This window comes from Capricornis sumatraensis, chromosome 3 (genome assembly GCF_032405125.1).
Source record: "Capricornis sumatraensis isolate serow.1 chromosome 3, serow.2, whole genome shotgun sequence".
NCBI lineage: Eukaryota > Metazoa > Chordata > Mammalia > Artiodactyla > Bovidae > Capricornis > Capricornis sumatraensis.
Window position 1 is genome coordinate 170,426,981 of NC_091071.1, and position 22,648 is coordinate 170,449,628.

General features: G+C 53.7%; 1 protein-coding gene across 1 annotated transcript in view; it reads left to right on the top strand.

The window, feature by feature from the left end:
• Positions 1 to 783: 783 nt before the first annotated feature.
• Positions 784 to 22,648, top strand: part of SLC9A1 (solute carrier family 9 member A1) — a 52,640-nt gene continuing 30,775 nt past the window's right edge. Inside the window, exon 1 of the mRNA XM_068967433.1 lies at positions 784 to 1,907. Coding sequence (XP_068823534.1) covers positions 1,556 to 1,907 — 352 coding nt within the window. The 5' untranslated portion in view covers positions 784 to 1,555. The remainder of the gene's footprint in view (positions 1,908 to 22,648) is intronic.

Below are 22,648 nucleotides of genomic sequence, written 5' to 3' on the forward strand. Positions count from 1 at the left end.
ACTATTTTGATACTATCCAAGGAACTTTCTTGACCTGTTTCTTCATCTGCAAAGCTGGAAGCATCATCATGGTTCCACATCGTGGGCTCCATTCTAAACACTTTGCATAGATTATCTCATTTAGCCGTCACATATACTTTACTACTGGCTTCCTTGGTAGCTCAGGCGATAAAGACCCTGTCTGTAGTGTGGGAGACCAGGGCTCGATCCCTGGGTTGGGAAGATCCCCTGGAGAAGGAAATGGCAACCGACTACAGTATCCTTGCCTGGAAAATCCCATGGACAGAGGAGCCTGGTGGGCTGCAGTCCATGGGGTTGTAAAGAGTCGGGCGCGACTGGAGCCACTAACACAACATACTTTGCTACAGCAGGTATAGGTACTCCTGTTATCTCCACTTTTTCAGTTGAGATAGCTGTGGAACAGAGGTTAAGTAATTTGCTCAAGGTCACATGGTAACTAAATGTCTAAGACAATAAAACATCGTTCACGTTTCCTGGGAAGTCTCCATGAGACTGCGAAGGTGGATGTGAACAGCGCTTTGTCATTAGCACAGCATTTTACCCTTTTTAAAATTAGAATCTCTGTAGATGCTGGACTTTGGCCATCTCTGACTCTTCCCTTCTCTTTCGACGCGATCCTTCCTTTCCTCGGCGACAGGGGTCGCTGCATCGCGCGGGCACTGACAGGTCCTTCTAGCCCGCAGCGCCGGCTGCTCGCTGGTGCCTATAAGTGGCAGTACCGAGCTCAGTAGACAGCAGTCAGCCGCCGCCGGTGCCAGGGCTGGGGCTGCAACTGGAAGTGGAGCTGGACGCGGAGGAACTGAAGCTGGGCCAGGGCGCAGCGCAGCACGGCGCCGGGGCCGCAAGGAGGGGCATTTCGCTGCTGGCCCACCGCGAGCCGCCCCCAGCCCACGCCAAGGCGCCCTTTCTCCAGGCCGCCTGCCTCCGCCTTCCGCCTCCCTCCATTTCCCCGGAATCTCAGCCCGGCGCGCCTGCACCCCGGTCCTTCTTTGGGTGGGGAAGCTCCCGGCCGCTCTCTGGTTTCACTCCTTCCTCGCAGCCTGGGCTTTCAGCTCCCTTTCTTCTTTTCCTGGACTGGGTCCCACCCCCTTCGATCCCCTTCTTTTAGCTCAGGCTCTCTACTCCCCTTAGCAAGAGTCCCAGCAGCTCAGCCACTCTTCTCAGCAGAGGGTCCCCGCCTTCCCTTTTCCTTGCCTGCGGTCCACCCCCATCCTGTTCCTTCCTCTGTCCCTAGGGTGCTGCCTCTCCCCTCCCCCACCCCCTTTCCCAGGCCTGGAGTTCCAAACCTTTTGGTCTCCTCTTATGGTCCTAACTGGGTCCTGGTCCCTCTTCCCCAGTTTGGCGTTCTAGATCGGGAACCCAGCCTTCTTTCCACCTCCAGAGGACTGCTTCCACAAAAACACATCTCTCAAATATGAACTTTGCCTAGAGATTCTCGCAGTCTCTCCTGCCCCCTCCTGCTGACCCCTTGCTACCTATGTCCCAGGTCTTACTCTCATTTTGCTAAGGGTCGGGGGGGTGGGTAAGCAGCGGGATGCTTCTGTGGTCTGGCGCCAGTGGCCTCCCTCCGCCTCGAATCTTTCCGTCGTTGCTTGCGGTGGTAGCCTTGGTGGGGCTGCTGCCCGTTCTCAGAAGCCATGGCCTCCAGCCCAGCCCTACCGCCAGCACCATCAGAGGCTCAGAGCCGCCCCGAGAACGCTCAATTGGGGATGTCACCACCGCCCCACCGGAGCTCGCCCCCGAGAGCCGCCCAGTTAACCATTCCTTCGCTGAACACAGCCCAAAGGCTCGAAAGGCCTTTCCAGTCCTGGGCATCGACTACCAACACGTGCGCACACCCTTCGAAATCGCCCTTTGGATCCTACTGGCCTGCCTCATGAAGATAGGTAAGTCCACCTCGCCCCCGATGCTTCCGCTGTCACCTAGCTGAGGAGCCTGTTCCCATCCTTACCACCTGAAGCTGCCCCGGAATGAGGGCCTGGACTGGTCCCGTATAGTAGGCGGCCTCCATCCGGCCATCTTGATGCTTCTCAAACTTGAGCTCTGCGGCCTCCTCACATGGGAGTGCGGTATTGCTCACGGGAGAGAGCAGGACTGGAGCATGCTTCTGGTCCTAGGTACCTTCAGCGAGGCTCCCAGGCCTGGCAGGCCTCCTCTGGAGCCAGGTGCCCAGCTGTGTGTGTGTGAGACAGGCATGTCTTCAGCAAGTGACACAGTCTGCTCTGTCACCAGCCACCAGTGTGATTGCATGCTTCATGGAAGGCTGTTTCAGGACGGAGGATCTTTCTACTTGGTTTGCCTAAGGAGTTTGAGTAGAGTGGGCGACGTGTGTGCTGGAGACTTACAGGTGTGGTGGAAGATGAGGCATCCCTGTATCCTCACCTTCCTTCCTTCATCCCTGGAGTGCTATCCATCAGCTCTGCCTGCCCAGGCTGGTCAGGAGCCCCTGAGTCAGTTTCCTGCCCGGGAATGCCATTCTTTATACAGTTTATGGGACAGGGGGCCTTGGGAATTCCTGAAGTCTGGTTTGAGGTGGGGGAAGGGGAGTGGAGGATGGTCAAGCTCACCTCCAGGTTGCACCCTGCTGCGTCTCAAAGTGCTGTCCAGCCGGGCCAGTCATGGTGGCCTGCCTGCTACTCAGCCGAGTGGGAGAGGGACGGGTGGAGAAGCTCAGGATGTTCTGATATGAAGAGACTTTGAAATGTTCTTTTTGGAAGAAGGAAATAGAAAAGTGGTTCCCCTCCAGAGGCTGTCTCCCCGCTAGGTCTGGGCACTCTGTTCTGCTGGGTGATAGATGCTGGAGATGCTCCAGGTGATAGGTGCTCCAGATGCTGCTGGAGTTCCCCAGAGCCTGCCCGACCCAGAAGTCCCTGGAAGTGGTGTCCGGGGGGGGGCTTTGACATCCGCCTTTGCCTTTTTAGCCCCCAGCCAGCTGTGGAAGGCACGAGGGCCTGGGACTCTGCTGGTTTGGGTTTGGAGAGTTTGTGATTCTTGGCAGGAAGCCTTGCAGCTCTCCCAAGGACACGCGGGAGCTGAGGGCGATGCCAGGCTGGTATGAGGCAGGCTCCGGGACATGCTGCAGGAGGGCTTGGGTGCTTCTGTCATGACAGATCTAGGAGCTGGCTTCCTGATTCAGGGCTTCGGTGCTGTGACAGTGGCAGGCCTGTACATCGGGCTGAGCCACCAGCACCTATCCCCTGATGGCAGCCCGAAAAAAAAATCAAGGCCGGGGCAAGGGGAGTCGTGTGTACTGATTCTGACAAATACATGACCTTGAACAAACTGGGCTTTTTTCTGCAGGTCTCGCCCACCTGTGAAACCGGCAAGAATCTCTAAATTTGACCATCCATTGAATCCTGAAGCCCCTGTGTCCTAATTTGTTGTAAGAAGCTGAAGTGACTGGTGTGTCATTTGCCTGTGTGAGACCAGGAAGAGGCCTCATAGGCACTATTTATAAATTGCCCTCCTCCTCTTTCCAACCCTGTCACCTCCCAGCCGCACCTGGCATTGTGTTAGGGTATGGGGGGGGGTGGGGGGACTAGTGCTCACACGTGGGGCTCAGTGATTTCTGGTAGGTCGACAGCATGACCACTAAGCTCCTACTCTGGACAGCCAGGAGTTGGTCCGTGCAGGCCTGACTCCAGTCCCAATGGGACCAGGTTTGGCCTGATTTGTCCCCACCAAAACTGTGCCGGGGCCCCGGGAAGTTGGCAGAGGTGGTGCCATGACATGGGTGTCAGCCTAGAAGCTGGGAAACTTGGCCTTTTGTCCCGTCTCCCTTGTGACCTTGGGCCAGCGACACCTCCTCACTTGTCAGCTGATCTTTGTGGCTTCTTCCAGGTCTGACATTTCTGCCATTCCCATTGACTTGGGGAACCCTGGCAAGTCATTCAGCCTTGGGCCATAGTTTTCCCATTGTAAAAGTGAGGATGCTGGATATGATCTCTGAGGGCCTTTGCAGTTGCGAGAGACTGTCTCTGCTTTGACAGGATGTTTTTCTGCCTCTGGAAACAGAGGTGCCCTCGCACCTGGCCATCCTGGGGAAGAGAATAGAAAGGTGATCTTAAGGGTCCCTGTTCAGGTGGCCGAAAGTGAAAGCCCATTTCCCCCTTGTGTTGGCTGTCTGTTGTTTGGCCACACAGCTCGAGGGATCTCAGTTCCCCACCCAGGGACTGAACCGAGGCTGCGGCAGTCAGAGCCTGGAATCCTAACCACTCGGCCACCAGGGAACTCCCCCCGCCCCTTTGCAGTGTTGAACTGAGGCTGGCACCCCTCTGGCCCTTACCCTCTCTGACCCTCAGTTTTCTCAAGTATAAAAGGGGGAAATACTAGCATCCAGTTATGATGCTGCTGACGTGGTGAGGACAGACATTAACGCGCGTGAAGCTGCCTTTGTGCTCACAGGAAGCGCTCAGTGAGGTGCAGCCACCCCTGTTGGTAGTTTAACCACCTCAGGTAAACGCCTCCCCACCTCGGCCTCCTAGAGCCTTCCTCGGAGGCTGGAGGATTACGGATCTCTCGGCCTGGGCTGCCGCCCGGAGCCCTTCCTTCAGGTTTCAGGAGGGACTGAAAGTCAGTCCCACCGACTTTATCCTTCTTTTCCCTTTAGCAGGTCCTGTGGGGAAGGGACATGGTGCCAGCTGACTCCGGGGGGTGGGCTGTGGGACCGAGGCCATGCGCGCTCTCAACTACACTCTGGAGCCTTGGAGTTCATCTTGGGGTCTTGCCTCTTCTCTCAGTGCTCCAGCGTAGGTAGGCGCCCTGTTGGAGGCCTCATTCTGTCATCTGTGACAGCTGCTTCCCTTGCACATCACCTCTCCTTTAAGAACAGAAGGTGCTGTGTGCAGTTCTCACTCTTGTCCAGGTCGTGGAGCAGAGCCTCAGGTAGACACTGGCCGAGGGCGGATGGCGTTAGAGCCGAAGAGTAAAAAAAAATTCTTCGCCTGTACACCCGTGGCTGATTCGTGTCAATGTATGGCGAAAACCACTACAATATTGTAATTAGCCTCCAATTAAAATAAATAAATAAATTTTAAAATAATAATAAAATGATGCTATTAAAAAAAAATTATTTTGGCCGCACAGGCGTGGCATGTGGAATCTTAGTTCCCGACCAGGAATTGAACCAGTGCCCCCTGCAGTGGAAGCACAGAGTCTTAACCCCTGAACCTCCTGGGGAAGGCCCTAGAGCTGAAGTTCTAGAGGAGATGCTTCTGGGTTCTTTCTGAGTGACTCAGTGGGTGACATGGGGCAAGTCTCTTCCCTTCTCAGGCCTTTTCTCTCTCTCTGACAGTCTCCTTCTCCAGGGGATCTTCCCTACCCAGGGATCGAACCCAGGTCTCCCGCGTTGCAGGCGGATTCTTTACCAGCTGAGCCACACGGGAAGCCTGACAGTCAGGGATTCTTGCCTTGTTCCTCGTGGGGAGGGCCTAGTGATGTGAGTGGGGGGTGAGCCCCCTGGGAGAACTGTGAGAACGACTCCAAGCCCTGGGTAGGACCACGCCGCATCCCACCCCACCCCTCACTGGGGTTTGAACCCTGCATGAATCCCGCTTTGTCTCTCTGTTTACCTGGCTTCCAGTCCTGTGCGTGTTTCAAGGGAGCGCCTCACTGTAACCCAGCTCTCTACTGGCACCCTATACAGCTGTTTACCCACGTCCAGCTCCTGGCAGCCCGTGAAGCAGGTATTCAACTCGTCTCCTGACCACAGATGAAAAAAAAAAAAGCCTTCCTTTGTCCCTTCACATCTTATAGCTTTTCTTGGTTTTGGTCTTTGCAAGGTGGATCCTGACGTGTCCTCCTCAGAATGGGTCTGTGAGGAGGGGAGATGGGGGTCGTTATTGCCCAGTTCACACGTGTGGATATCAGACCCAAAGGCTGGTTTCCTGTGTAAGACTAGAACTCGCTTCTCTCACTTCTCAGGAGAGAGGAACAACTTAAAGGTCACCTTGAAACTGTCCCTAGAAGCCCAGGTGGAACTCTCCAGAAAGGAAAAGGTGACCTTTTTCTCTTTGGGAAGAAACAGCAGAATACCCGCGGGACAGGCCTGGGAGGGAGGTTCAGGCAGGAGCCCTGGGTCCCGGGGCGCCAGGGCACTTGGAGGGCCTCTGCTGGTCATGTGGCCTGGGCTTCACTCAGCTGAGCCCCCATGAGACGCCCCTATCCTCTCTGTCCTGCCCCTTGTGGCCGCTCCCCCTCCAGTACTGGTGGGAAGGACAGACAAGGTCACACAGTCGGGGCTCTGCCTCTGGTACCCGCGTGACCAGGCACCTGGTATCTCTGAACCTGACTTGCCTCATCAGGAGGGTGAGGATGCCATCTCTTTCTTCCAGCATCGACACAGAGGCCGAACGTGGGATACCCAGCACGGAGTCCAGCGCTGTGGCGGCTTTTCAGGGCCTGTTCAGGTTCCTCCCCTTTGGGCGGTCTTCCCAGGCCACTCCAGCCCACAGCCATTGCTTTCATTTCTCCCCCAAAGCCGTATCCCTTATTGTTTATCCACAGCTTTGGCATCCGGCCTAGCCTGTCCTGTGACATCTCTTCTGTTGGGGGGCTGTGTGTTTTAAAAAGAATTACCATTTATTGAGTATCTGCAGAGTAGTGTCATGCAGAAGTAATCTCGTTTAATTCTTGCTAAAATTGGATGAGATAAAGGCTATCTCTGTTTCACAGATGAGGAAACAGCTCAGGGGGGTTATCCGCTGTGATGTGGAGCTGCCGTTCTCTGCTTGAGTCATGGCACAGCCTCCTCTCAGGGTACAGCTGCATCTCCCGCCCTCACGTTCCCCTCAGCAGATGCCTGGCCTCTGCAGGGAGTAGCTACCCAGCTCACCGCACCTGCTAGCAGGGATTTTAGTACTCCCTGTCGGAGCTGGCGGCTTCCCAGGTGGCTCAATGGTAAAGAATCTGCCTGCTAATGCAGGAGACGCAAGTTCGATCCTTGGGTCAGGAAGATCCCCTGGAGAAGGAAATGGCAACCTACTCCGGTATTTCTTGGGGAAATCCCAAGGACAGAGGAGCCTGGTGGGCTACAGTTCATGGGATTGCAAAGAGTCGGACATGACTTAGTGACTGAGCATGCACGCCTTAGGGGCTGGCACTTGTTGATGGCAGGAGCTCTCTCCCTCCACCAAGAGAGCCATCAGGGTTCTATGCCGGCATCCTCTGTCCCCATGAGCCTGCATGTGTGCACCTGAATCCCGCAGCCAGGCTGGGCCTATCCCTTGCCCTCTGCTAGCGACCCTGCCTGCCACCTCTTTGCTCTCTCAGTGGTCTGACCCAGCTTGCTTCTTCCCTGCTTGGACGGGGGAGGACCAATTAGAGGGTCGTTTCCTTTTGCCAGCAGGGGTGGCTAACCTTGTGATTACCGTCTCCGGCCTCTGGGTGGGAAGGGTGCTGGGCTGCTTTGGGTTACCCCTGGGGCCCAGCAGGGTCCCCTGAGAGGCAGCCTCTGTGTTGAGAGGAGGTGGCACAATTGTCTTTAGCCCTTTAAGGCAAGTGGAGTTTAGTACTAATTCTCATTAGTATTGTAAGTTGTTTCCAAAGCACTTGCATATACACTGTTTAATTCTAATCTTCTCAATGGTCCTGTGGGCTAGAATAGCTGGTGGTGCTTTTGTTTTCGTTAATATTTATTTATTTGGCTGCACTGGGTCTTAGTTGTAGCACACAGGGAGCTTCAGTTTTTGTTGTGGAATGGAAATTCTTACTCGGGACATGTGAGATCTAGTGCCCTGACCAGGGATCGAACCCAGACCCCTTGCCTTGGGAGCACGGAGTCCTGGCCACTGGATCACCAGGGAAGTCCCTCACAAGTAGTACTGGTGTACCACTAATGACATCTAATGTAGCAGATATCATTTGACATCGAAGGAAACCTCAAGCAGTTCACTTAACAAGTAAGGACTCAGACCCCAGACTTATAACCCAAGACCCTGTCCTCTTTCCTGCCTGGTCAGGTCATTGTGACGGGAGACCGGAGGTCCCAAGAGGCTTTAGCTAGAGTAAATGACCAGACACATCCCTGTTGGTAACCTGAACGGTTGACAGGAGGGACAGTTTCCTCTTGGAGGAAGGATGGGCGAAAGAAGCCTGGTGATTTGGGTTGCTCTGGAGCCCAGGCCACCTCAACTCCAAGTCCTTGACCCCTCACACACGCCTAGTATTTGTATGAAGAAAGAGTGTGAGCGTGTGAAGGCTGACTCAGCCTTGGGGTCTGTCCTTCTCCTAGTCTGTGGAGCAGCAAGCTTTTGAAATGGAGAGCTTTCCCTTTCCCTTGATGTGTTGCAGGCCCTCTGGGAGGAGAAAGGAGAGGCGGAGGAGTGAATTACAGCAGAAAACATGCAGGATGGGGCAGAAGAGGGAAAATCAAGAGACTTGGGATCTGGTTCTAGCTTTTTGCCGCTTGTGTGACCTTTTAGGCAAGGCACCGCTTCTCTGAGCCCTCTTTGCTCATTCGCAGTATTTATATTAAATACTTGTTAATTATGTGAGCCGTCACATATCAAGCTCCTGTTTGAGACGCTGTGTCAGATATTGCCCAGCTGGAAAGCACTGGGGTTGAAGCTCAGATCTGTGTGACTTTGGAGCTTGTGTTCTTTTCATCATCATGCCCTGATTCCCTTTCAGTTCAAGAGCTTTCTTTTTCCCATGACCATTTTAAAATAGGGAGAATGAAGGCATTTCAAGTCTTGGCTGCTCTCTGTGGATCATTTCTTGGGTTGGGGGGGTAGTAAAACTGTGCGCCCCCTCCCCCGCAAAGCCTTGCTGTGAAGCAACAAGGCCTTCTCAGAGGTGGTGGCATTCAGAAACACAGGAGGGACCTGGGCTCTCTTCGGGAACGCCAGCCTGTGTGCAGCTGGCTGGCAGGCCTGCCTCTCTCCCTCTATCCTCCTGTCTCCCCCCGGCCCCATCCCCTTTCCTTCCGTGGTGGGGAGAGAAGGCTCACTCAGCAAACCCAGGACCTGGGTTATCCCTGAGTCATCCATCGCCTGTGTGGGCCTCCTTCTGCAGCGCTCACTCCCCCTGCAAACGTCTGAGTCAGACACGTCTCCCCAAGGTTGTCTGCACACACCGTGCTAGGCCCGACCATCTCTTTAGATGCAGACAAGCATCAACTGGTACTTTAAGGCAGCCCGTGATTACATGTGGGTATTTTTAATCTTATAGGCTAATCTAATTTTAACTGAACTAGGTTTTGAGTTGGGCTCGGATCAGTGGGCTGCCCCCACCCCCTTCCCTGAGATCGTGCTGACTTCATTTCCTTCCCCCTTAAAGTTCTATCAACACATGAGGCCAGTTTGGGGGTCTGTTAGGTCAGACATTGACCCCTGAGTTCTGACACTGACTTGATGAGAGCCTGGAGTTTCCCCAAATTACCCAGGCAAGCGCTTTCCTGAAAAGATAGCGTCCTTAAGCAGTTCTGAGCAAGATTCAGAAGAAGTCCTATTCCTTCCCTAGTCCCCTTCCCAGTCCCTTGGGGGGCACTTGCCCCCTAAGCCCAGACTGGCCCTTCCACAGTGCTGGGCCTATTTGAGACCAGGTCACGGAAGGCAAAGAGGTGACATCACAGATGTGTACGAGCAGAGTCTATGAGTTCACCAAAATAAGAAGCAGTTAACATTTACATAGCACTTTTGTGTGCCAGACAAACTCACAGAGGCTCTGGCTTTGGGCTGACCAGCCAGGACTGAGGGCAGCTAATTAATTCATCTGTTCCAGCTGAGGTCGTAGAGGGAAATGAGCCGAAACCCACCAGCAGGCTCTGAGCTTGGCGGCCCATCCGGGAACCAGGAAGAGTGAGAGACCCAGGCCCAGCTCACCAGGAGCTTCCAGTCTGCTTGGAGAAAATGGTCTCTCTGTGCTGAGGGCTGGGCAGACTCCTGGCAGAGGCAAAGTTCAGAGGGAAGAGGCAGTGCCCGAGGGCACAGATGGTTAGAGAAGGCTTCTCAGAGGAGGGGGAACTTGAGCCAGTCTTGAAGATGGAGAGGAATTAGGGAAGCAGGCAGGACAGAGAGCTATTCTTAGTACGTGATTCCTACCAGAATGTCAGCCCTTTGAGGGCAGAGCCTTTGCTTTCTCCTCTGTGCCTGGCATGGAAGAAGGGCTCCGAAAGATCTGAGGGGACGAGTGAGTGTATGACTGACTTCCATGCAGAGATAGTGTCCGTGGGAAGGGTTTGAGGCAGCCAGGAGACCTGCCTGACACAGAGGGATGTCAGGCATCAGCCAGCCCCCGCCTCTCCCATCTCCCTCTGCTTCGCGCTAATGGAGGGTCTGCAAGGGCATCCTCTCAGAGCTGGGAGGGGTCTCTCTGGGAGAGTCTGGATCCATTTGGTTTGCCCTCAATTTGTGTAAGTAAAAGCAAGATACCAGAGCTTCCTCAGGGAGCCGCCAAGAGCCCTAATTGAATTTAGCTTTTCCCGGTAAGATTCCTCAAGTCATCAACCGCACCACGACTGTGAATTAATGAGACCAGTGGTCATAGGCTATGCGAAAAGGCAGTCTCGCTAATTTATAGTTACCCGGACAGGAGGACTTAAGGCTTCTCTCTGTTTCTATTTGTGTGTTGGAGGTGGGCTGGGGCCAGAATCTCCTTTCGGTGGCAGATTTATTTCTATAATTTGAATACATAAAACACATTCATGGTAAAACAAAACAAACAGAAATATAATCCAGCAGTAGAGAGGGGTATTAAGGTAAATGTTAGCCTCCTCACTTCTCTGACCACCTCCACTGTCACACTCCCCAGGTTACCCCTGTTAACTTTCTTGTGCACCTTTTCAGAAACTCTCGCGCATGTATGAGTGTGGGAGTGTGAGGACAAATTTAGCTTTTTTTAAAAAGTGTATTTTTTAAATGTGGTGTTTATTTTTGGCTGTGCTGGGTCTTCACTGCTGTGCAGGCTTTTGGGGGCTACTCTCTGGCTGCAGTGCACAGGCTTCTGATTGCCGTGGCTCTTGGGCAGAGCGCAGGCTCTAGAGCAGGCGGACTCCGGTGGTTGCATCATGTGGGCCCAGAAGTTGTGGTTCCTGGGCTCTAGAGACTAGGCTCATGGGCTTAGTTGCTCCGTGGCATGTGGGATCTTCCCAGACCAGGGATCAAACCCATGTCTCCTGCATTGGCAGGCGGATTCTTTACCACTGAGCCACCAGGGAAGCCCCCAGATTTAGTTTTTATAAAGCCACTTGTGGAAGGAAAAGAGCTCTAGGCTTGGAATCAGGGACCGGGTCTATGAATCAGGGACCTCTTTCTATGAATATTGATCTGTGGCACGTCATTTTGCTTCCCTGGGCCTTAGTTTACCTGTCTGCCGGTTTCAGTTGCTGAAAGGCTCTCTGGGACATTCCCGTAGGAAAGGCAGTCATCCCAGGGGAACTCCTGCTCTCATGAGGCCTGGGCAGCCTGGCTCTTGGAGGGAGATTTCCGCAGCCCCATTGTTTCGGGGAAGGGTCCACTGCTGTCATGAACCCTGGTTTCAAAGCACAGAATTCTCATATTCATGATCATGGTCATCTCCAACTCTGGTTCAGGGTTATGGGATTAAATAAGTGGGTCCACAGAGAGCCAGCTGTCTTGCTTGGGAAGAAAGTACAGGTGGGAACTTGTGTGGCTCTGACTGAGATGCTGAGGGGCTCAGAGAGGAGGAGAAGAGATGAGGGAAGGCTCCCTGGAGGAGGTGATCTTGAGCAGTGGGCCAGATGAAGAAGAGGAACATCACTTGACGGTGGTGGGAGGCTTGCTGTTAGAAGGGATCCTGGCTTAGGTGAGAGAAGGGACTGGGTGACCTGCTTTTCTTCTAGGATCTAGGTTTCTAAGAATCTTTCTGAGTCCTTGATGGAGTTTTGGGGCCCATGGTACCCCCCAAAATAGTCTACAAATATTTGTGTGTTTTTATTGAGGAAGAAAGCCCATAGTAGCCACAGATAGCAACGGGATCTATTCCCCGCACCCCCGCCCCCGCCAGAAACATTAAGAGCTTTTACCCTTTGTCCTGTGGGAATCTGAAGACAGGTAAAGGACTTTCCTCGGATGAGTGTGTGTTAGTTGCTCAGTCGCATCTGATTCTTTGTGACTCCATGGACTGTAGCCCACCAGGCTTCTCTGTCCATGGAATTCTCCAGGCAAGAATACTGGAGTAGGTAACCATTTCCTTCTCCAGTGGATCTTCCTGACCCAGGGATCGAACCCTGCATTGCAGGCAGATTCCTTACCATCTGAGCCACCAGAAGTGGTAGTTAATTCTGTCCTCAGTGGGATTTGCCGGGGGGGACTGCAGAACTCTTTCTAGGCACGGGGAATGAACCCCGTTAGAATAAGCAAGCTGTGTCCTGGGAGAAGAGAGGGAAAATGACTCTGTAAAGTAGAGAAAAGCTTTTTTGGATTGGGGATCAAAGCAGACAAGAGAGGCCCCCCTTGCCCAGTGTAGGCTGGCAAGGTACTAGGTTCATTCTGCCCCCTGGTCTGCTGGGTTTCCAGGGTGAGCGCTTCTCATACCCTGGGAGGTCACTCAGGCCTTCTGCCGTTTTTCTGTTCTAAGTGGCCAAGGCCCAGACAGTCCTCTGAGACTCTGTTAGGTGAAACAGCTACCTTGGAGGCAGTAGAAACGTGTCCTTGCTTCTGAAGGGGATAAGCTTTGAAGGCATAATACTAGGCAGTCTCGATTGGCCTCTGCTATTTCTTGGATTGAGGACCGCCACCTCCTGCTCTGACCCTGCTTCTGGCAGTGAAAATAGAGAATATTATTCTACCTGTAGGATGTTAGAGGTAGAAAGAACCTAATCATAGCCTGTGGTCCCCGGACCCAAAGGGGAACTGGAGATGTTTTGATCCAGTCCTCTCATCTCCCCATTAAGCCGCAGAGAGGATGTGCCCAGTGTCACATGAATTAATGGCAGAGGGAGGGCTTTCCCTGTTCTGTTAACTAACCCAGGGGGTCTCTAGGCAGTAAGAGCTGGACCAAGAGGAGGGGCCATGGCCTTTGACCTGGATGTTAGTATCTGAGCAGTGGCAGCTCTCTGCATGCATGCTGAGTCACTTCAGTTGTGTCTGACTCTTTGCAACCCTGCCAGGCTCCTCTGTCTCTGGGATTCTCCAAGCAAGAATACCGGAGTGGGTTGGCTGCCATCTCCTACTCCAGGATATCTTCCCGACCCAGGGATCAAACCCATGTTTCCTAGAGCTCCTGCGCTGGCAGGTGGATTCTTTACTGCTGAGCCACCAGGGACACCTGGTAGCTCTCTAGTGGGCCCTAAAAGCCTAAGGAAGGGCGCTTCCTGCTGGACTTTCTGTCAGAAGAGCTGTTCCTGGCCAGGAAGCCATTTGGCTTTGTCCAAACAGGTCCTTGCAGGAGAACCAAGTGCAAGCCTTGTAACCCAGGAGCTTCTGTTCTCACCCATCCGATTCTTCAGGCCTTTGACTCCTTTACAAACCAGCAAAGAGCCTGAGAGCTCTGCTTTTTATTGGATCTTTGCCATCAGTCCAGGGGATGAGATCTTATCTCCTGGGGCCAGGGCCCACAGGAATCTGGATGTCATACCATGTAGGCAGGATGCCAGCACGGAGGCAGGGCATCCTACAGGTAGGATTTAGATGAGACGCTTGAGCTCACCCCACTGAGCCCAGCCCAAGGCTCTGAGTACAGCTCAGTGCAGGAGGGGAGTCGGCACCCTACCACAGCCTCTGGGCCTGCCTGACTGGTGAAGCTAATAAAGACGCACAAGAACTGCTTCTCTCAAGGAGCTTAAGGACTCGCCTGAGGAATTCAGTGTAGATGCAGAAGAGTCAGGCAGTGGAAACTGGGTGTGAGTCGAGGTGCAGATAGAATTCTTTGAGGGTAGAGAGGAGGCAGAAAGACCTTCCTGGGACTTGCCCAGTGGTCCAGTGGCCAGGACCCCATGCTCCCAATGCAGGGGGCCTGGTTTCAATCCCTGGTCAGGACTCTAGATCCCACAAGCTGCAACTCAGACCCGGTACAACCAAACTTAAATAAATAAATGTTAGAAAAATTAAAAAAGGAAGACCTTCCTACCTTGGAGGACCAAGGAGGCTTCATAGAGATGACTGGTGAACTAGGCCTTGAAGAACAGGTAGGATTTAGATGAGATGCTTGAGTGAAACAGGGCTTACTGGGCACAGCCCGAAGCTTTGACTTGGGGCAGGGCTTTCGGATTGCAGAATATGGCCCAGAGCAGTTTCCTCAGGAAACATGGTAGTTAGAAACAGAGGCTTTGCAACTTGACAGACCTAGGTTCAAGTCTTAGCTCAAATCTATAGTGACTTGGGCAAGTCGCTTTCCCTGTTTGGGTCTCAATCTGATGATCCCTGACATGGGGATCTTCCCAGGTGGCATGAGTGGGTAAAGAACCTGCCCGTCAGTGCAGGAGATGTAAGAGGTGCAGGTTCGATCCCTGGGTCAGGAAGATGCCCTGGAGAAGAAAATGGCAACCCACTCCAGTATTCTTGCCTGGAGAATCCCATGGACAGAGGGGCCCGGCAGGCTACTGTCCATGGGGTCACCAAGAGTCAGACACAACTTAGCATGCATGCGTGCAAACATGGAGTAACACCTGGCAGAGGTGTCGGGAGGATTCAGGGAGAGTGCCCTTGTCAGATGTGTGACAGAGTTTGACACATTCTGAACATAATGATCAGGAGGAGGAGAAATAGTGGCTTATTTTCTGTGACTCCTGAATCTCCAGCAACTGAAAAATCCCTCAGCAAGACTTCCTGATCCCTGCTGGGCATCCAGGGCTGCACTAAATGCAGGGGTGAGGTGGCTGTGGATAAATAAAATTTATTATTTCAGTGAAGTGGGTGGAGCGCTTCTGAGCATGCATCAGAAAACCTTTTGGAGAGATACTGTCATTCTCCTTTATACAAACGAGAACACTGAGGCCCAGAGCACTTGGGTGGCTTGCCTAGGATCACATAACCTGACTGTGGCACAGCTGAAGCCAGACCCGGGGCTTCCCATTCCAAGTACTTGGCTGTATCTCCTACATAACAGTCCTTTCCCCACCTCGGTGGAGGAGCAACACTTATCACGTAAAGCATTTAATGAGCAAAGCGAGATCTTGTATGACAATTTGATATGTAACTATAAAAGCACTAAATTTTGCAGAACAGACGATGATTTTTAAAATAGACTCAGCTCTGATGAGGTGCCAGGTGATCTGTGCCAGTGTTAAGGGCAGAGGATTCTGCCACTTCATAACTGCATCACCTTGTCTGAGCCTCAGTCTCCACAAGCAAATGGGATAATGTCTGTAAAGCCCTGAGCACATCATAAGCGCTCAGAAATGGGAGTTACCACCATCCTGTAGCATTAAAGGAAGAGGAGGGAATTTCCTGGTGGTCCAGTGGCTAGGACTCCATGCTCTCACGGCTGAGGGTGTGGATTCAATTCCTGGCAGGGAACTAAGATCCCACAAGCTACAAAGTGTGACCGAAAAAAAAAAGAAAAGCAATTGTTTTAAAAGAGGAGGAGAGGGTGAAGTCTAGCAGTGGAGGATGATTTTAGGTAAGGGCGCTGGAGGATGTTGGGGTAGGGCTGACTGTCGTCGTGACTGGGATGAGCATAGAATGAGACCATGAGCTGAAGTGTCTGAGTTTGATAGTCCGTTGGGAATCAGTCCACCCTAAAGGAAATCAGTCCTGAATGTTCATTGGAAGGACTGATGTTGAAGCTGAGACTCCAATACTTTGGCCACGTGATGCAAAGAGCTGACTCATTGGAAAAGACCCCGATGCTGGGAAAGATTGAAGGCAGGAGGAGAAGGGGACAACAGAGGATGAGATGGTTGGATGGCATCACCAATTCGATGGACATGAGTTGCGTAAACTGTGGGAATTGGTGATGGACAGGGAAGCCTGATGTGCTGTGGTCCAGGGGGTCGCGAAGAGTCGGACACAACGGAGCAACTGAACGAGCACCCGGGATAGGTGTCCTCAGACACAGGCGGTCTGGGAGGAGCTGCCCTTGAGTGAGACCTCAGGGTGCCTGGCCTTGTGCTGAGGGCTCCACGCAGCCTGTCATGGTCTGAGTGTCCCCACAACCCTGAAGGGTGCGAGTCTGGTGTCTGCCTCTATCCAACTTACAGCTGCCTCGGGAAAGTGAAAAGAGGGAATAATGACGTGCTCCCTGATAGCTGCCGTGCTGGTGGTGGTTGAGTCACTAAGTCGTGTCCAACTCTTGCAACCTCATAGGCTGTATCCTGCCAGGCTCCTCTGTCCATGTGATTTCCCAGGCAAGAATACTGGAGTGGGTTGCTGTTTCCTTCTCCAGGGGATCTTCCTGACCCAGGGATCAAACCCAGGTCTCCTGCATTGCAGGCAGATTCTTTACCAATTGAGCTACGAGGGAAGCTCCTATAATAGCTGTGCCACTGCCTGAAGCCCAGAAAGACTTCCGGGAGGGGAGAAAGGAGGCTGGAATGAGCAGGGGTCTTTGTGCCTCTGTCTTCACCAGACCCTCACGTGGTGGTGGTGGGGTGGCAGGTGAGGTGAGGGTCGCAGCACATGCTGCGGGCATCGGTGGGCAGCTGAGAGGAGGCCTGGTCAGCTGGGGGGAAAGTCTGGGCTGGGGGTTGCTGAGAAATAAGATTGGGTAGGTGAACTGGGCTGGATTGCAAGCATCTAGACCTCCAGCCAGGGGGCTGCTGACTCACAGGCCTCTCTGGATGGGAGGACAGATGGCTCCACGGGTCAAATAGAGCCCCTGCCTTGCATTTCCATCTCTGTCCAAGCCACGACGAGTGTCTCTAACCTGGTGACTCCAGCAGTCTCCTGGCCCACTCCCCTCCGCCTGTGATCAGCCCACCACAGAGCAGCCGGTGCAGTTCATTTAGAAATGTAACCAGCAACATGGTGTTCCCGTGTTTGCTGACAAGTGTCTGACTCTTTGCGAGTCCATGGACTGTAGCCCACCAGGCTCCTCTGTCCATGGGATTTTGCCAGGCAAGAATACTGGAGTGGGTTGCCATTTCCTCCTCCAGTTCCTGTGTTTAAAATCTTTCAATTGCTTCCTGATGAACTTGGGATAAAATCCAGGAGAGGTGTGGCCCATCTACCCCTCTCTCCTTCACTCCCTGCTACTCTTTGCCCTGCTTCACTCACACCAAGCTTCTTGGGTTCCTCAAACCAACCAAGCCTTCCTTACCAGACCTCTTCCTCCATGGGGCCGCGGCTCTTGCTTTCCCCCACCTGGGAGACTGCTTGGAGACAGCCACAGGCTGGCTGCCTCGTTCAGGCTCTAAATCAGATGTCACCTCTTCAGATAGGCCTTCCTGGCCACCTAGTCTAGCATGTAGCCTCCCTCACCACCCTCCACCCAGGCCCACACGCTTCTGGGTGCTGAGGTCACAGCCAGGAGCAAACTGAGGGGGCTCCTGACGTCAGGGGGTTCGCAGGCCAGCGCGCGGTGTTGAACAGTGGACACAACGTCAGGCGGCGATAAGTGGCCTGAAGGAAATAGATAGGAGAAAGACGTGCTGCCTTGGATGGTCAGCGAAGCCCTCTCTAGGGAGCTGGCTTTTGAGCGGAGCACATGACAAGAAGGAGCCTATCTTTCAAAGATCAGGGCCCCTGAAGAGAGCATGTTTGAGGAACCTGGGGTGGAGTAAGAGGGAGGGGGTGGTGTGAGGACAGAGAGGAAGGTGGGAGCCCGACGCTGCTCAGCCTGTGGGCCTGGGATTAGGCATCAGATCGGGTTCTGGGTGCGCTGCCGCTGAGCCGGGCCGGGACACACACCACTGGTCTGGCCCGGGGAGGGAAGGGATGGGGTGAGCACCCTAGGGGTCAGAGGTGGCTCCCAGAGCTGGCCCGGGCTCTGGGCTGGCCACAGCGAGCCGAGCAAAGCAGGACACTAGCCCAGGGCCATTCTGCCAGGTCTGCGAGAATAGGAGCAGAGCTTGGGAACAGTCACCTCTGGCCAGGCCAGGAGCAGGAAGGAGAGCCCTGTTCAGAGAGGAGTGGAGTGGGAGTGGGAGGGGGTGAGAGCACAGGCAGCGGGGAGGGGCCAAGTGAGGCGCCAGCCTCTGCTGGACTCCCGGCCCAGCCCTGCACCCCACCCTGCCTCAGGCAGGATGTCACCAGACCTGTCATGTGGGAGGCGTGGCACTGCTGAGCCCCAGGACCCTGACATGCCTGTTCCCGGCTAAACCCTGGGCGCACGTGGCCTGGGGAGTTATCAGGCCCAGAAAGGGCTGGCCCGGAATCAGAGAACTAGACTCGATTGTTGAGAAGGATCCTAGAGACAGAGTCAGGAGTTCAGGAGGTGTAATGGAAAAAGATAAGGGCGGTGGGGATTAAGAGGCCTGGACTCGAATCCTGGCTCCTGCTCGCCCAGCTGTGCGGTGACTGATGGGCGGCGTTGGGAGGTTCGGTGACGGTGCTGTGGGGAGCACCCAGCAGCGAGGGCTCATCCGTGTCTGGCCCAGCCCCCTGTGTCACAGAGGAGGAAGCAGAAGGCCAGGGAGGAAATGGCTTGCCCACAGGCCGCAGGGGGCGGTGGCAGAGCTGGGTTAGTTCGAGTCTCAAGTCCCGGTCTGGAACTCTTCCGCGGTGGTGGGAGGGGGCCTTCGCTCCTGCTGGGTCCCAGGGGATGATCCCGCTGCCCCCGGCGCCCCACCTTCCCCTAGACTCACCTCTGAGCACCTACTGTGTACGCATCTGCAGGGCTGTGCGGGAGGCAGCTGACAGTTCTGTGTGGGAGATAGACATGCAAACAGCTTAAATACAAGGCAGGCCGAAGGGACGCCGGCAGGAGGCGCGGTACAGCGTGGGCCCTGGTGGCAGACGGGCTCCTTTCTGGTGCTATCACTTAGAACGGAGTGGTGGTGGGGCCTGGACCGGAGTTGGGCCCCCGTGGAAAGGCCTCTGATCCGCGGCCGAGCAGTGAGGACGGCAGTACAGTGGCGGCAATCGTGGAGGTTTGGGAGGGAGGCGTGACTCCCTTCAGACCGTGGCTGAAAGGCCTGTGTTTAGGACGAAGGCCCTCCTGGCAGGTGGAGAATGAACTCGGTGAAGTTTTCCCCCATGTTCTTGGCTCTGGGAATGTTCCACCTCCTCCCTCCACGGATAATTATCCTTCCTAAGAAACTGATCAGATGGGAAGCTGCAGGAAGTGGTTTGGGACAAGGACTGCGTAGGAGTTGGGGGGAGAGCAGAAAGGATGTCGCAGGAGAGGGGATCGGTGCCAAGCAGCAGGAGGTGGCTCCCTTTGGAGGGGGTGGGGGAGCCTGGGCAGGCTGGAAATTTAAAGCATAGGGCGGTGGCTTGGGAATCCAGCTTCCTCAAAGCTCCTCTGCCCCTGGTCCCTGGTGGGGAAGAAGGTGAGATCAACTGGCTGGGTCTGGGTTTTCTGAGTCAACAGGAGCTGGGGTCCTAATGGGCTTCCTAGGTGGCGCTAGTGGGAAAGAACCCACCTGTCAGTGCAGGAGACATAGGAGGTGCAGGTTCAATCCCTGGGTTGGGAAGATCCCCTGGAGAAGGAAATGGCAACCCACTCCACTGTTCTTGCCTGGGAAATCCCATGGACAGAGGAGCCTGGTGGGCTATATTCCATAGAGATGCAGAGTTGGACATGACTGAAGCGACTTAGCACTGAGAACGGGGTCCTAATGGGAGAATGTGAGGCAGCAAAGTCTGATGGCTGGGGCACTGGGCCAGAGGTTTGAGCTAATCCCAAGCCCACCTCTGCCGCTTAGCTGTGCTTCCACATTTGAAATTCTATCGTTGTGGCCCAGGGCCTATTATGGCAGATGGGTGGGTGTATGCAAGCCTTCCTCTCCCTGTGCGGAGCACTCCAGTCATCCCAGCTCCCAGTAGGCTCAAGTCTTTAGCTGTGGGCCTGGCCTCTGCTCCCTTTGGGCCTCGCGGGTTAAACTGCAGCCCTCAGCGTGCTGAGCCTTCCGGGGAGCCAGGCTCCACCCACTTGGTGTGAGCAGGTGACTGAACCACAGTGACCGGTGGTTAATATCGAGCAAGCCAATCTTGAACCCAGGGGCAAGGCTGCTTCTGCAGAGAGACACAGGGACTCTGTGGGGAGATTCAGGGCATCCTTTGGGCAGTCAGGGTTCAGTGTGGCCTGGCGGCTTAAGGTCTTCAGAATCTAACAGATCTGGTTCTGAACCTCAGCTCTATTCCCTTTGAGCTGTATAGCCTTGGACTAACGACCTGTGTAACCTGTGAGCATTGTTTTTTTCTGGAAATACTTCTCACCTGCATTTTTAAAACATCCTTTCCCCCTCTGTTTATTTAATGGAGGAGTAATATACATCCATGGGTCTTCCCCAGTGGCTCAGGGGTCAAGAATCTGCCTGAGGTGCAGGAGACACTGGTTCGATCTCTGGGTTGCAAAAATCCCCTGGAGCAGGGCATGGCAACCCACTCCAGTATTCTTGCCTGGAGAATCCCCAGGGACAGAGGATCCTGGCGGGCTACAGCCCGTGGGGTGCAAAGAGTCGGACACGACTGAGCGACTGGGCATGCATGCACCTACGTATGTACATACAGTAGGTTACACTGATCTTAACATATACATACAGCTTGCTGATCATTTACCAATATTGCACCCAGACGGAGATAGAGGATGCCTGTGTACCCCCAAGTCCCCTCTGCCTTCCCCAGTTTGCACCCCCACATGCCCCCGAGAGAGCCACCATTTTGGTTGTGCCTGTTCTTTGACTCTATATACCTAGTCAGACACAGGTACTCTTTGTGTCTGGCTTCTTTCGCTCGGTGTTTCCTGGAAGTTCCCCTTTATCTTTGCCTGTCCCAGCGGTTTGTTCTTTCTGTAGCTGTGTGTGGTATTGCCTTGTGTGCGTAAGCCATAGTTGATTCATTGTCCTGTTAATGGGCATTTGGGTTGGTTCCCTTTTTTTGACAATTATGAATAAAGCTGCTATGAATATTCTTATACACCATAGGGTCTTTGTGAAAATTGAGATAAACAATTACAGCAACATGTTTAATACTGAGATTTTTTTAAAGTCATTTATTTATTTCAAATTTTTATTTTTTTATTTTTTTGGCTACACCATGCAGCATCCAGGGTCTAGTTCCCCAACCGTGGATCAAGCCCACACCCCCACTTTGGACCACCAGGGAAGTCCCCCTAATACTGAGTTTTGAGTTAGATCTGGTGCTCAGAAAATTCCGCCCAGATTTTTGTTGTTGCTGTTTGTAAAAAGAAAAATAACAAAAACAAACCAACAAACACTACATGAGTATTTAAAGAAAAATATTCAGGTCATATCCTTTTCACTCCACCTCTCCTTACCTGCCCTGCTCCTCAGAGCCACCCCCCCACACCCTCGCTTAGAACCGATCACTCTCCACAGTTCAGTGAGTCTGCCCGACTTTTCCCTACAGTTGTGTGATGTTCTTTTTAATAAAAATAGTTTCACAATAATAATCATGCTGTTCATAATATTTTGTGACTTCACTTTTGTCATTAAATCTGATCTTTGAAGAGTCCCCTTATCCGCCTCAGTGGAGCAGTTCCGAGAGAGACAGGCTAGGTGAACTCTTGAACTGGTCTCTTGGGCCTTCCACCCTAGCCTGGCCCGACTGCCCTCAACTTTCCTCTGTGTGGAGCCTAGGGTGCAAGCCCTGGCACAGTTGTGCCCTATCTGAGTATGTTCTTGGGCATAAGTGCCTTGAGCTTTTTTTTTTTTTTCCTGTCTTTGACTTAGGAGAACCCATACTTGCCTCAGAAGGATGCCATGATGTTTACATGAGACCAAGTATGGGGAAAAGACAAAGCAAAATGGAAAGTGACGCATGTGTGCTGGTTATTGTGTAAAATCAGAGGCTGTCAGAGTTAGAGGAGGCCTCTGAGAAGCTAACTCAGCCCATTGTCCGACACACTGAGGAAACAGTGGCCTGGGGAAGGTCACGGAGCCAGCAAGTGATGGAGCCAGACCCGAACCGAGGGAGCTGTTGGAGCTACAGCGTCCCAGGGGACCGCCCCCTCCACCCGATTCCACTCTCTCTGGACCAGAGCTTGGCTCTCATCAGTCCACTTCCTATCTGTGGGGACTCCCTGCTAGGGAGGAAGGGTGCTCTAGAAAATTTCCAAGGCTCAGTCTCTCCCCTGGTTCCTGGCTGAGGCCACTGGGCGCTAGAAATTCCAGGCAGTGGTCTGGTTCCCCACCCTTCCCTGGTTCAAGAGTGCAGAGATGCAGGAGGGTGGGGGGCAGAGGAGCCCCGGATGGGAAGGAGACGCAGCCCTTGTCTGGGACCCGAAGACCTGGGGCTCTGTAGCTCCCGGGGCTCTCCATAGGGCTCTACCCCATGGAGCTCACTTCCTCCCCCTTAGAAGCCAAGCTAGCACCCTGCCCCTGTCCTCTCAGACAGACAAGGCCTGGATCTGAGTAGTCAGCTTGTAGCTCAGTGTCCAGGTCTCCTGAAACTTCTTCTGCAGGAGAGCTGTGGGAGGTCTCCCAGGCCGGGGAGATTACAGCCTAGGCTGAGGTCACGATTCTGGAAGCAAAGGCCTGACCAGCGTGGGCTGGGCCTCTGCCTCACCACCCGGCTCCTTCCCAGGAAGCATTTAGTGTGATAAGATACCGGCCCAGGTGGGCCCCACTTTGCTTGGTGTTACCGCCTGCAGTGCCAGGCACACA